The sequence below is a fragment of the Crocodylus siamensis genome, chromosome 1 (assembly GCF_052110815.1).
Source record: "Crocodylus siamensis isolate JL-2025a chromosome 1, ASM5211081v1, whole genome shotgun sequence".
Lineage (NCBI taxonomy): Eukaryota > Metazoa > Chordata > Crocodylia > Crocodylidae > Crocodylus > Crocodylus siamensis.
In genome coordinates this window covers 289,481,532-289,496,467 of record NC_143395.1, presented here as the reverse complement: position 1 = coordinate 289,496,467, position 14,936 = coordinate 289,481,532, and the positions used below count along the sequence as shown (strand labels likewise).

At 42.6% G+C, this 14,936-nt stretch overlaps 1 protein-coding gene across 1 annotated transcript in view; it reads right to left on the bottom strand.

Annotated features, from left to right (window-relative positions):
• Nucleotides 1-14,936, bottom strand: part of DHRSX (dehydrogenase/reductase X-linked) — a 254,487-nt gene that overhangs the window by 175,369 nt on the left and 64,182 nt on the right. Inside the window, exon 3 of the mRNA XM_090064262.1 lies at nt 5,509-5,577. Coding sequence (XP_089920388.1) covers nt 5,509-5,577 — 69 coding nt within the window. The remainder of the gene's footprint in view (nt 1-5,508; nt 5,578-14,936) is intronic.

The window sequence follows — 14,936 nt, the reverse complement described above, 5'->3', positions numbered from 1 at the left end:
TTGAGGGGTAAGCACAGTAAGCAAGACACATTAAGAGCAAAATTGCATGGCTCCAGGAATTGGCCCTCCAGGAACAAGAGTCCTCAAGCATTCCATGATGGTTTGTACTAGAACAACTCCTCACACTCACCCAACATTTATTGTGACAACTAATTCAGATTAAAACATGATCCTAACACATGGAATATAAGACACATAGAACTGACTGGATTTTCATTTGAAAATGTAGTGTATGAGTGGTGTACCTGTGCTGGTCCAGTGATTATGGAAGCAGAAAGTATTTGTTAAGGTCATCTCTTTTATTTGACCAACTATGTATTTGAGATAAAGTTAGACAAGCTATCAAATGCAAGACATTCTTCCTCAGGTTTCTCTGAAGCTGTGGCAGAAAGAGAAAATAAAGACTTGCTCTATCACAGGTGAAGGATTTCTTATATTAGTAATAACCATCCATCAGCTAATGGGTCTCAGCCACACCAGAGAAGGACTGTACCTTCATCTATCCTTCAGATGGTGAGAACTACATGCAAGCATCTAACCTGGCTCCTCCTACAATTTGTATGGGATGGCTGACACTGTCAGGTGGTAGGATATGTGCTCTGCTATGTGTAGAGATTCCTATTAGCTGTATACAAGGAATGCAAGGGAGGGGAGAACATTCTTCATTCCTTCCTTACACTTACAGAATTGTCCATATATTAATAGAAAGGTAATTTTATCAGGAGTAAGCATTTCCAATTTTAATGATGAGTAATTCCATAACTGTGAAGTACTTTGACAAATACCAGTCACCTATTCAACATACTTCCCTTCTGCCTCGCCACAACAGCCTCCTCCACTGGCTCAAAGGGATATCCCTCAAGATTTCCTACTAATAAGAAAAAACATTTTCCTTTTCTTTTGGGATGTGACATTCAGGTGAGTAAATAAATAGCATTCATGCCAAACATTAAGAAGCTCCCTGTTTCCTAGTCCCAGTTCCTAGTCCCATTCCTAGAATGCTTGAAAGTTAATTATGCAGAAGATTATCAAGATAACCAATACTATAATGATGCAGTAGATAAATGCCTTAAATTACAGTTTTTGACTGTTGACATGCAGCCTTCTCCAGCTCATAATATTTATATACTATTTCAAAGTAATAGCAAAGAAACAGTAGGCCAGGTTCACATGTGACAAATAGCAAAGTGGCTGGGTCAGATTCTACTCTCAAACTATGGAGTAACTCCACAGACATCATGTGATCTATTCAAATTCATCCAAAAGTTTGAAAAATTCAATGAATTCAATTACCAATGAAGCCCACTAATGACTGTGTGACATAGCCCTCTCTTGTACCTCGTCTATAAGCAATGAGTCTCCTGCAACCTCATGCAGAGAGTCTTAGCTCCTCAGTCCAAGCCATAGAGAGAACTGTACTTTTAGCTCTGGACCCAAGTACAGTTTCTAGTATGTTGGTTGACACAGCAACTGTCACATCAACACAGATGGGGACTTCTTTCCAACAAGCTTATGTTCCTAAAAGATCAGTTGCTGAAGATTCTAGGCTTTCTTTAACTTCTTACATAATAAGTTCTTGGAGCATTTCTCTTTATGCATTTCTATAGCACTCAAAGTAGAACCTTACTGATTGTGGTTGATTGTGGGATATTGAATTTTTTTTTAAGAATAATTTCCACCCCTTATTAGGCAATATAATCTGAATGTAAACCCCAGGAAGTATGATCACTCTAAATCAACAGACAGACCACTCCAATGACTCAGATGCTGAGCATGTGTCGGCTGTCAGAGTAGCACAAAGCATATTGATTAATGTGTCTTAAAATACACCATCAATCCAGAGGTAATACTTCCCCCCACCCAGGTTTCAGCCAGTAATCCTGGCTTTTACAAAGCTTCCACCAGACTACCCCGACATCTTTCAGACAATTTAGGGAAGACTAGGCTTGATATTTTTGATATTTCTAAGTGGGGGGATGGAACAGAACAGGGTTTTTACACACACACACACACACACACACACACACACACACACACACACACGAGCAAACAAACCAAAAAGAAACCTATTTACTTCACATACTTCCAATGAAATCCTGACCCAGCTGTAATCAGTGAAAGCTCTGCTATTCACCTCCATGGGGCCACAATTTTTCCCTTTCTGTTTATTATCCATCGCAAATGTTATTCTCCCTCACCTCCCTCAATGCTTTTGTTTCAATGGCCCTGTTTGGAAGGTTAGGAAGACCTCATACTTCTAACCATTCACATGGAAGTCTCATCAATACAGAGTGATTATTGTAACAAAGATGGATTCTACACTAGGGCTAAAGGTTCTGTTTCAGGTCACAATCCCCACACTAGATGTCACAAACCCCACAGAAATTCAATTATAATGGCTGGTCTTGGACTTAAAGTTTGCCCAGCATAGAAAAAAAATGGGAATCACTATTCCAGGTTTATTTGTACAACATACAGTAGCTATAAATAAAAGGACTCCTCAATATCACATTTTCAGAATTAAATACATAAGTTTCCATATTCCAAACCAACCAGGATCTAAAATTACTGAGGTCTCTTAAATCATTAGAGCTGAAATACAGGCCAAACTTTCTATGTATAAAAGTCAGACAGATATATCATCTTTAGATACAGTCTCAGCTTACTGTGTCAAAGTATTCTACCAAATGTAGGTTGAAGGGTTTATCAGTCAAAATCAGAGTTTCATTTATGAAGAAACTTTTGATTAGAATGCCAGGAATTTCTACAATCGCATACATGGGATAAATATGTATTCAAATTGGTACAAATTTCCCATAAAATTCAGTCAAAGTGATTTTGGTCTCTCTCTCACAAATGAAAGTTGTAGTAAAAGGTTTAGAAAAAATGATAATTGCCCTAGCCGTTTTATTATTCTTAAATTTTAATTTATGATGCTTTTAACTATTGTATATGAATCCAAATCTATGGGTAAATATTAAGAGAAATCATAAAAATCAAATTTTAGTCATTGTTGTGCTAAAAATTATTTTAATTATTTCAAACAGCACAACAACAATTATTAAACAGGCACTAAATAGAACCAGATTTTAGCAGACATCACAAAGATCCTAAAGAGGGCGGAGTTCAATCATACTGCACGCACCACTTTTTCCAAGAAATTATACAGTGAAGTACACTCAGTGAGTCATCACAAACCACTTTGAAAACACCAGGAACACCACTCAGTGGTTTCAGGACATAAAAATAATGGATACAACAACTTCCACAACAAAATCACAAACACAAATTGCACAAGGAAGAGTTTGCAATATGCCTTTTCTCAAAAATAAAGCCAGAATCCTCTCTGGCTTTCCTACTTGATCACTCATTTGGATGCTCCAAAAATCACATCACAGAAGTAATCCTGGAAGCTCCTTGGTGAAGCTGTTAGATATTATTTCCAGATGTAAAAAATCCAGTCTTCGTTTGCCTGAACATTACTTTCTGTTCGACTGCTTTAGGATTTTCTTCATTACAGTTACCATACATCTGGATTTACCAGATGTGCCCACTTTTTGGGTCCTCCCATCTCCGTTCAGGTGTTTTTTTTACACAAATGTTGGGGATTTTGCTCTGCTTAGCAACAAAGTTTTCCCTGGGACTTCCTGGCTTGCCCTAGAAAAGAGTTGCTTGGGGGTAGGGGGAGCAGAAGGAAGACAATTGGAGGGCATCACATGCACATGCTTGCACTCATGCACATGGCCAGCATGCAGCCAGGAAGGGTGATAGGAGCAGCCCCAGCAGCTGCATGCAGGTAAGTCTATGGGGAAGGGGGAGTTGGAGGGCCAGGGCTTGGGGAAGGGATACGTGGGGGGTTGTGGAGGGGATGGGTGTGTGAGGAGGGTACGTGTTTGCTGGTTCTGGGGGAACCTGTTCAGGCTTCAGGGCTGCAGCACAGTCGGAGAGGTGGAGGAAGCACCTACCACTCCAGCAGGGAAAGGTGGCAGAGGGGCCCTTTGGGGGGCAGCAGGGAGCTGCATGGACCAGTCTGCAGTACTGGAGCTGGTGCCCTTACTTGCAGGAGCAAGGCAGCTTGGAGATGCTCCAGGGCTGGGGAAGAGAAGGGGGATGAGGGTCAGGAGTGAGGGGCACCAGCAGGCCTGGTGGGGCTGTGGCTCAGGAGTAAGGAGCACAAGGGGTGGGGGGGGGCGGTGACTGTGGGTTGGGAGCACAGGGAACAAGCAGTGACAGAGGGCTGTGGGTTGGGAGTGAAGGGAATCAGCACGGTTGGGGGGGCAGGGTACCGTGGGTCAGGAATGAGGGGCAGCACCAGGGCTGGGGGGACCTGTGACTTGGGAGTGAGGGCTAGGGGCAGGGCATGGACATACCAGTGCCCCACACCACAATCATATTAATCCTCCCCCCCCACCCCACCACCAGCCTGACAGGTGTCCTCTTTTGAAACTGGAAATATGGTAACCCTACCTTCATGATCAGAAGAACTTTGCTCCCAGTGCATGAAGGTTTACAAACTGGAAAATTGCAATGTTAAAAAAAAATATTAAAAAACACCCCAAAAAACACCCTAAAAAAACCAACCCAAAACCAGAAGTGTAATGAGCCAATGCTACCAGATTCCTAAAATGTCTTCATTCTTCTACCAGACTTTAAAAAATGCTTCTATAGGTGCAATTGCAAGGATTCTGATGGATACAAATTATGCACTTTACACAGGATGAATTTATTAAGGTCCAAGCTTCTATATTTAGCAGTTCAAGACATAATAGAAACGTTTTTCAGACATATCTAAGTGTGGTAAAAACACAGTTTTTCAGATCAAAGGTACCAACACTCTCCCAGTCTCAGACCCTAAACCATATATTCTAGAGAAAAAGCTGCTCCTTTTCACTCCTGGCAGTTTTGTTTATTTCTCTTGAAAGATTTTTTTTTTTTGGCAGGGGGAGGGTTAATACCTTTCTAATATATTTGAGCTCTAGTCCTGTGCCACCTGGAGTCTTCTACAGGACCCCATATGTTTAGAATCTCTTCTCTATTTGCACCCACCCTTTTTCATTGGGCTCTTCTTTCTGGGAAGGATGAATTTTAAAGCCCTGCAGTGAAAAACACAATTAATTGTCATCTTCCTTCCCTGAATTCAGAATGACTAGTGCCCTAATCCTTGGCCCACATATAAACACTACACACATGCATACAAACAAAGAACGTGACCTTCTGCAGCTAGCATGGGACCCAGCAAAACCTACAACCAGCAGCATTTCAATGACCAAGGTAAGGATAAATGTAAACCTTTTCATAAAAATATCTTGGATTTCTCTTAAAAGACACTTAGACATAGTGAAGAAGGAATTCATTTCCCAAAACTTCACACCTCCCAGAAATATGACCAACACACCCTCATTTTGTTCGCACATAAGTACTATGAAAAATAATTCATCTCTAATTCAGGAAGAAAACTGCTATGCCATATAATCAGTAGGTGCTTTACAAATGCACACAGTATAGTACCTTTTTCATTCAAAGTTTCTTCTTTTATTTTCCTCACAGCTTCTTGGCCTTCATCTTCATCATTTCCAGCTGTCATAATCAAGAAAACACAAAATTAATAACACAATCAGACTGTGGAATACTGTAATAGTAAGAGTTTTGTTAATAGCAAAAGGTTTGCATGCTGATTCCATAGGAGGCCAGTGAAGCGGCACATAGCCTCTTGCTCTGTGAGTGTGACCGAGCCATGTACCTAGATAGTAGAATGTTGTGATACAGTGGAATGTGGTAAACACCAGGTGCATTGGATCACAACTCATACCCATTTTCCTAGCTTGAGATAAATTTGTTTACTTCGGACTATATAAGCTATATATTCTTAAGTTATGGGGGGTTCTTCAGCTCTGGCAAGAGTCCTGACTTGTGCGGAGCCCCGACGCAGGCTATCGCATCCCTGGGATTGGGACACTCCGGGGCCAGGGGAACCATGCAGGGTGGCAGCTGCCACCTAAGGCCAATGTGAGGTGACCATCCTCTCTGCTCTGTTCTATTGCCTGCCTCTGCGAGTATCCTTAAATAAAGCTTTGCAAGGATGAAAACAACCATGAGTACGTCCTTTGTTCAAGCGTGGGGAATCTGCTGAACCCAGTAGTTCATTCTAAGACAATTGGTGCCAGGAGTGGGGTTCCCCTGACATTTGGCATGGACCTATTTAAGAGGCTGCAAAAGGGGGAGGGAGAGGAATCAGAAAGAAGGATGCCAGGTTGGCCCGATACCGGGTTGTGGTATGGGGTAGCAAAGGCACTCTGTAAACTGAGTCCATCTGTTTACTGGAGTAAGGAGGAGTGCCTTGTAACTCCCACCGAGGTGCAACAGCGGGTTGAGAAGGAGCTTAAGTCTGAGGGGGAGAGTGGTGCTAGATGCACCATCCTTTGGGTGCTCCTTACCATGCTTGAATGTCTGAGCACACAAAATGCCTGTCTACAGGAACAGCTCGATCAAGCTGTCCATTGGCAGACACGTCTGAATTTGAATGAAGCAGTATTGCACGAGTTATGTTTTAAACAACTTGATTCTGCCTCCCCAAACTGTTCCTCCTCCCTGCTAGAGCTGGCCTCCCAGCTGTCTAAACTGGAAGAAGCTCCGGCGATGACAGGGATACTTTCATGGGATGCTAGGAGGATCACAGGTTGGTGGATAGATCTGGAAAAGTAGGATGGGCATATATGAAGTGATGAGGTCAAACATGCTGAGAGTTTGGATGATGGCGAGTGCCAACGTGCATTTGCATGACCAGTCCTTTACTATCGTACCACCCAGGGACCTGCAGGAGTCAGTAGATCCCAGGAGATCAGGGGGTACACAACAGTGGAATCAGGTACCTTAGCAGAGAAATTTCAACAAGGGCCGAAAGAGGGACTGAAAACATGGATTTTAAGGATACTTGATGAAAGTGGTGCACATGTAAATGTCACCATAGCTGAATTGAAGGCGTTAGGAAATCTAACAAGAGACACTTTATACAATGCTACAATGCATACTGCACGCACCCCAGCGGGCATCCATGCTCTGCTATTAGATTGGTTTATAGAATGCTGAATGGACAAGTGGCCAGAGAAGAGATCATGATGACCCAGAGCCACGGTCTTTGTGGACCATGGAGGAGAGACTGGGGATTTTGCAGGAAGAAGCAATGCAAAATTGGATGTATGGGGGTCGAGTAGGGAATGGTCCTGAGTGTGACCTAAAACTGCATGCTGCCAGGAGTGGGTGGCCTGGTGAGGTTCTCAGTGATGCGGGAGACCCCAGGAAATGCCAGGCCAGTTGCAGTGAAAGGCAGGTCGGGACACCTTAACCCCTAGCCCCCACAACCGGGTGTGGGTAACCCAACCTGGGAAGGATCCTATACCCGCTGACTGATTGGGTAGCACCTAGGGGTGGAAATTGCTACCATTTGAGACCCAGGGACCAATTGAAAGCAAGGGGATTATAACCCTTAGCATTCAACCCAGATGACAGCCCATTGGGACGTTGAAGACACTGTTGGGTAGACTGCTTGGCTAGTAGCCACCTTCTCCCTGCTGACGACATTAATCGGATTGGTACACACTATACAGCAGAGCCTCTTTGGAAGAAACTCATTTTTGCTATGCATCACTTTAACTTTGTCATGTACTGTTTTGTGCATTTATCTTGCTTGTATCTCTATAGAGACACAGACTCCGCGGCTACCTACCAATACCATGGGGGATGGGTAGGTGCAACTCGGAACCATATTTCTGGCAATTGTATATGCCCCCCCCACCAATTTGTATTGTAGCTGTATGCTTGTTATTATGGACATGTTTTTTGTGTCTGTGCATTCGGTCCCTCACCCATCTGTATAACATCCAGCGTATACAAACTGCTTAGGACGATTGCAAGTTAGACCTGAAATTCTTGGTGGTCTGTCTCACAATTGAAGGGTGGACTGTAATAGTAAGAGCTTTGTTAATAGCAAGAGTTTTGCATGCTGATTCCATAGTCGGTGGGTGTAGCGGCATGTAGCCTCTTGCTCTGTTAGTGTGACTGAGCCATGAACCTAGATGGTAGAATGCTGTTATACAGTGGGACATGGTAAACACCAGGTGCATTGGATCACGACTCATCCCCATTTTCCTAGCTTGATATAACATTGTTTACTTCAGACTATATAAGCTGTATATTTTTAAGTTAAGGGGGGGTTCTTCAGCTCTGGCAAGAGTCCTGACTTGCGCGGACCCCAGCACAGGCTATCGCATCCCCGGGATTGGGACACTTAGGGCCAGGGGAACCATGTGGGGTAGTGTCTGATGGCTAAGACTGATGTGACGTGACTGTCCTCTCTGCTCTGTTCTATCGCCTGCCTCTGCGAGTATCCTTAAATAAAGCTTTGCAAGGGTGAAAACAACCATAAGTAAGTCCTTTGTTCAAGCACAGGAAATCTGCTGAACCCAGTAGTTCATTCTAAGACAAATACCCTGTCATTCCTCTTTTAAAATTAACCGTAAGTATAACACATCACAACCAGCCACAAGCTAACAAAAAGTTGCAAGTGAAAAAGAATGATTCATTGGAATCACACTGGCAGTGGCTTAAAAAACACCATAAAATATGCATTGCTGTTCACATATGATCTGACTGTTTTATTTAATTTCATCTAGTAATTCCCTGAAAACAAGCAGCTGCACGCTTGAACAGCTGGACATACCTTTGTAAATTCAACTGAAACATTTCATAGACTGATTCTGAGACAGCCATAAACAAACAAGCTTGAACTGCTTGGCACTTCTTTTTTCCAAATGAAAGAGACCTGATAATTGGCTAGATTCTTAGTAAATTTTGTATAATATCTGGCTCTGTGCATAGACATGGTGTTTATTATCCTAAGGGAAAACTATGTTAGGATATCAAATATGAAGAAGAGACTACACCTTCACATCATTAAGCTGGATTGTACAGGTTGCACTTAAACACCATTTGTTGTCTGTCAATTGATTTGCACTAGCATTGTCCCCAAGATGCAATCCATTGTTCTTGGGAAGTTTTAAACTTGACAAGGGAATTTACTGTTCTGTTTTTCCATGCAAAGATGCAACTTCCATAGCACCCAGAATGACATCCTACTTTAGTTAGATGCATACAGTGAGGTCCTTAAAGAATTTTGTAAGTTCTAGTCTCTCTTCCCTGCATATGTGGGCTTTATGTCCATTTTCACTTGATTCATTTCATCCTTCTGGTTACTATGAAACAGAAGGTTCCCATGACATATCCAAAATCATAGCTCATTCTAGGGGCTCCCCAACCAGTGCTGGAGGGTGGAGTGGGTGAATTGGAGCCTCCCCCACTTCACCTCAGAGCAGGGAATAACCCCTTTCCTTGTCCCCTGCAGAAGAGGGTCATGCTAGCTGGCCTCTGGTCCTGCCCCTGCCCCTGCCCCTGCCCCGGAGCAGGGGGGAGGGGTGGCCATGATGGCAGCAGCAGCCCCTGTCATGGTATCCTGGAGTGCAAGCTACTGCAGACTGCATGGGGTAAGTGGCAGTCACAGCACTGGTGGGCTTTGGTGGGCTATGGCTTCCTTCCAGTCCTGGTTCTGCCACTCACCCCATGCAATCCATGACAGCTCTGACCCCCTGTTTGTGGCCCCACTACCAGGAAGAGGCTCACACTCCCCGGACACTTGACAGGGCCCTGGCCCCCTCACCACTCCGGTGGGCAGGGTCAGGGGCCTGACCAGAGGCCAGCTAGCAGGGCCCTTAGGTGAGGGGGCAGGGAGGTGTGTTATTCCCCCCTCCCCATCCTTCTGGCATCTGGCAGAGGGGACAGGAGGGGGGTTATCCTGCTGCTTGTTCCATTCAAGCAGCAAGTGGCAGTGGTGGCAGCCAGGGCTGGCAGACCACAGCTGAGGTTCTCCAGAGGTAGTAGGGATAGAGGGTGGAATAATCCCCATCCCTGCCCCCGGGGCCATGCCAGCCAGCATTTGGCTATGCCCCAGCCCTGCCACAGCAGCAGTCAGCAAGGGGGGTACACCCAGCAAACCCCAGCTCACATCCATGCCAGTGGGACAGAGAGAGAGGAATTAAACCCCATCCCTGGCCAGGTCACTCAAGGCTGCTGCCAGGGCTGGTCACACCTCCCACCACGGGAGCAGCCAGCAGAGAAATGCAGGTCCATGGTGGGGGGAGGGGGGGGAAAATAAGCCTCTTCCCTGTCCCCTTCTGGGGGCCAGTATCTGGCCAGGCCCCCAACCCTGCCTGTCTCTATTCCAGCTATGGAGCAGAAGGGTGGGCCCAGCCCTACTCCGCTGGAGCAGAGAGCCCAGTGAGCATGCTGGGATACTGGGCAAATCTGGTTTCCCTTAAACCAGGGAGGGGTCTGGGACAGAAGTTGCATAAACTGGTTTGAGCTCAGTCAGTTACATCTGATTACTACATTCAATCAGGTTTATCTCAAACCAGTTTCAGCCATTTTGAAACTGGTTTATGCACACTGAACTTATGTTCTCTTACAGGTTTAAACCAGTTTCTGATCACTTAAACCTGTTTATGTGTAACTTCTGTCCCTAGCCACAAGAGTTCACATTTTCACCCAACCGACAATTTTTGAAGCCATCTGTAGCAGTGCACTTGTGTTTGTTCGCAGCTATAAACTGCTTTTTGTGGCCAAAATGAGTAAAAATTGTCACTTCTGTCCGCATCCAGTGTTCCACACTATATCCCTTTGAGAAAGCACTTTTTACCTCAAGCTCCTCAAGACACTTTATACCAGATTTTATATGTTAAATTGTTGATGCAGGCACAGGGGGGAATGTGATCACAGTAAGCCAGACCCACAGGGAAGCAGGTTGAAGCATTCTGCAGAAGCTGCAGGTGTGCTTGGCCAAGTACAGAAAGTTATTGTACTTGCTTGACTGGAGACAAGAAGTCCTTAATTGCATGAAGGAAAATGGTTCACTGTGTTCTAAAGCCAGCTGGACACATGCAACTTCACCATTTCAAGTGTTAACAGAGAAGGCAGGTTGCTTATAAACATCTACAAGTGTGTTGACCTATAACTGGCTGGCATAGATTATAAAAGATTATAAAAAGAAAGAAACAGACTATTTCAGTATCTGGAGGATTTCTTATTTTCCCATCTAGGATTTCACAGAATATAAACTTCTAGCTTGGTTCTTGACCCTGGATATAGATGCAGCATCAACAAAGCTTCGCATGAAACAGCCATATTTGTGGAACTCTGTACAAAGGAGCTATGGACAAGAGAGAAACTTTCCTCACTGTTTCACCCTAAGTGATTCCCTGCAGTGGAGGTTCAAAAATCAATGAGTCACAGTGCTGGATATAGCTGTGCTACAAACTGATTTCTGTGGAAATCCCTGTGAGGGTCTCATCTTTTCATTCAGCATTAGTCACACAGTGAACATGCTTATTAAAGCTTCCAGTCTCTTGACTAAATTCCCAGTTTGTTTGCTCAATTTGTTGTTAAAGGAACTCGCATGGGTTTTTTTGTTATTATTATTCTTCACATCATTTCACTGATACATTTTTTTTTTTTAATTAAAGTTAGTGCCTCCAAATGAATTCAGTTCATTCTGATTTGCATATTGTTAATTTAAAATGATTGCAACAGAAGAACTATTTTGCTGAACAGTCACTTCAAATCTGTGCTCCCATATTAGCTTGACAGGCTTTAAACACCTGGTTCTGGAAGCTGAGTGTCATGAAACTTAACATTGCCACAATCCAGGTTGTTTCTGTATTTCAACAGCTCACAGCTTTTGAAATGACTTTTGTGAAAGACAATCCTTTAGAGACAAATAAAGGGATTGGATAAGGAACCAAATCCTTACAGAAAGTTCTAAACAATGTACAATCTTACTGTATCTTTTTGATATACAAGTAAACTGCAGAGAGTTTACTTAAAGTGCTTGCTCATGTATTATAGGAAGAAGGGTGGTAGGAACACAAGGATTAACTGCCACATCCCATTACGACTTCCCCTTTCTTCCCCAACCCTGTTTTCAGTAATTTTACTATGACAAATCTGGTATACTGTGACAGACCATTTAGTATAAAATTTACCATGCTACCTCTTTGCTTCAGGTTGACGTTTTGGGGGTTTTTTTGGAAGTCTGAACAACAACCCCCCGACCCAGACATTTGACTGAACAAACCCTTCTCTCTTCCCCCAAGACTGAAATTCAGTATTTTAGTTTCTTAGACTTTTTTTCCTCAAGGGGTAGGGGGAACTGTAGCCTTTACCTTTTATTTAACCCCAAGAAAATTCTGTGAAAATTTGGCTGGGTTATAATTCTACAAAATAGTCATTCCTACGTGCTCCATTAATAGTCTTAGTCTTTCAAAAATCCCATTTGTACAGAGAATACTCCCAACCTACAGCAAGTCCTATGAATTGCTTCCAAACTATTATGAAGGTTTATGGAAAAGAAAAGATGCTCCCCCTGAAATACCCTTCAAAAATGTATTGTTGTGATAGCTAGATAATAAGTCCTTCCCTGGACTGTCTTCAGACCTACACTTAAACCCATATTGATGGCAAAAGGCTCATACTTTTATTTCAAAAGGTAGAACCCCTATGGTTCTCCTTCATTTAAAGGTGAGTTAACTAAAAACTAGAGAAGTATTATAAGGTCCGCTTTTGACAGAGTTGGGGATAGATCCACATACATGCAAGTATCTTCCACTTAACCATGCTGCTACTTGGGCCTTGTCCACATTACCTCATGCTCTGCCAAGGAGTGCTGCCATCAAGTACATTCAGCCTCATACCAGGTGCACTAAGTCCCAGAATGGGCCAACACAACTACTTTAGGCTACAAATACATGTTGCCAAATGTAATGGATCAGCTGTGCGGCTATGTATCATGGCACAGCTGATCTGCTTTGCTGGGTGAACACATCACCCCTTGTCTTGCCCTCTGCAGCACAGGACAAGGGCCAACATTATCTCCCTGCTTCCCCAAACCCATAGTGCAGCTCTGGGACAACAGGATCAGTGGGGTTTTCCCCACACAGCCAGCCCCAGCGGAGAAGTGCTTTTCCTTGCTGCAGCAGGGAAAGTGAGGAGAGCGCAGAACGAACATAGATAGCTACTTAAGGAATAGCATACACTGGGCTGTTCTGTGCCTTTTCTTACTTATTTCTTCTCCTATGCCATATAACAATGAAATATATTCAGGTAAGATTAACTGAGAAATATATTTTTTCCAAAAATAAACTAGTCATGAAAATTCACAAAATAACTATGCAAAATAAAATACGATTTACATAAGATGAAAAATTATTTTTCTCAGAAAAATACTAAGGCTAGTACCATAATAAGCAAACTTCTGAAAATAGTATGCAAGCTTTTAATTTAAAAGTCCTCCATTCATCATTCATATGTACAACTCTTGCATGTCAAAACATTTGGTGCCTGACCCAAAGCTCACAGTCAATGGAAACCGACTGACTTGAATGGGCTTTGGATATGATTCTATGGTTGGATTTTTGCCATCTTGATTACATTAAACAATACCTAACTGTGAAAGTCATTTCAGTAATTTCAGTGGGACTTGTCACAAAGTTAAGCATGACTCAATTTGATTTGGAGTGACAGAATCTGCTTATAAGAAACCACAGCATCTGGTGACGTGAACTTCAACTCATGAAAGATTGTGATATATAATTATATACATATATACACACCAACACATAAATTATACTCATATATTACAGACTCTCTCTCCCTCTCTGGTTAGTTTATAAAGTGTAAATCTTCCCTGCCTTCTACCTAAGAAATTCAACAATGTAAATGAACATTTACATTGAATAAATGTATGCATTATCCATACCCCATATTCTAACGTGCTCTTTAAAAATTATTTTAAAATTTATCTGAAACAGAAACTCTCTTTAAAGGGATAATTTTCAAATCATATTCACTGTTTACCTATAGGGTTGACTGAGCCAGATGAAGATGAAAGGCATTTTCTAGCTAGCTTTGTGCTTCATAAATATAAAAGGATTAATTATGTAACTTCCTAGAGAAATTGGTAACCAAAATTGAGAGAGAGAGACAGACTTTCTTGCAACTCAGGTAAAACAAGGGAAAATGCTTCAAGGTATTTAAAAGATATTTAATTCATGCCATATAAGCCTGTAATTGCCTAGGGGAAAATAATAAAAGAAATCTTATGCACCCAAGTAAGTAAAATTAAACTATTACAGACTAAATACTTGAAAGAAACAAATGCAGAAAGAGTAAGTTCCTAAGAAGTATACTAGATAGATTTAAAATGACAGGAATCTGGCAGTGCAGAGGGGACATCCATCCATCTTGACTCAAATTCTTAACAGGCATGATTTTTGTATAGGTACTGCAGGGCTTCAGTGTGCAACTAGAAACAAAATACTAGAGCTGTCTAACAGTAGAGCAACCCCTGGTGGGGTGTATAATGTTTAAAGCTCTCTCTATGGCAAAGGCAGGCAATTATTTCAGGTGGAGGGCTGCTTACCAAGTTTTGGCAAGCCATCAAGGACCACATGGGTAGCCCCACCCCCTAGTCGCCATCTTTGGACTGGAAGTTTCACCCTCTAAATCTTGACCTTTACCACCAGAAGTCCCTCTCCTTGTGTAGCATGAACTGAACTAATGTAGTTGATGTTAACATAGAGTGTAATAATAGTGAAATATTACCATGTTAGTCTTGTCCTATAAGCAACTTGAAAACTCCATTTTGTATCCTTCTGTTTGACATAAGTGAATGAACTCTGCATAGCCTTTATGTATGTGTGTGGAAAAGGGTGAGGGAATGGCACAGAGACAGGAGAAGAAGATTTAACTGTTTACGTAAGCAACAAAGTGCCAGATGTGTAAATTATCAGCCAGTAACTAACTAACAAACGGCTGAAGAATCCCTTTGAAGCTCA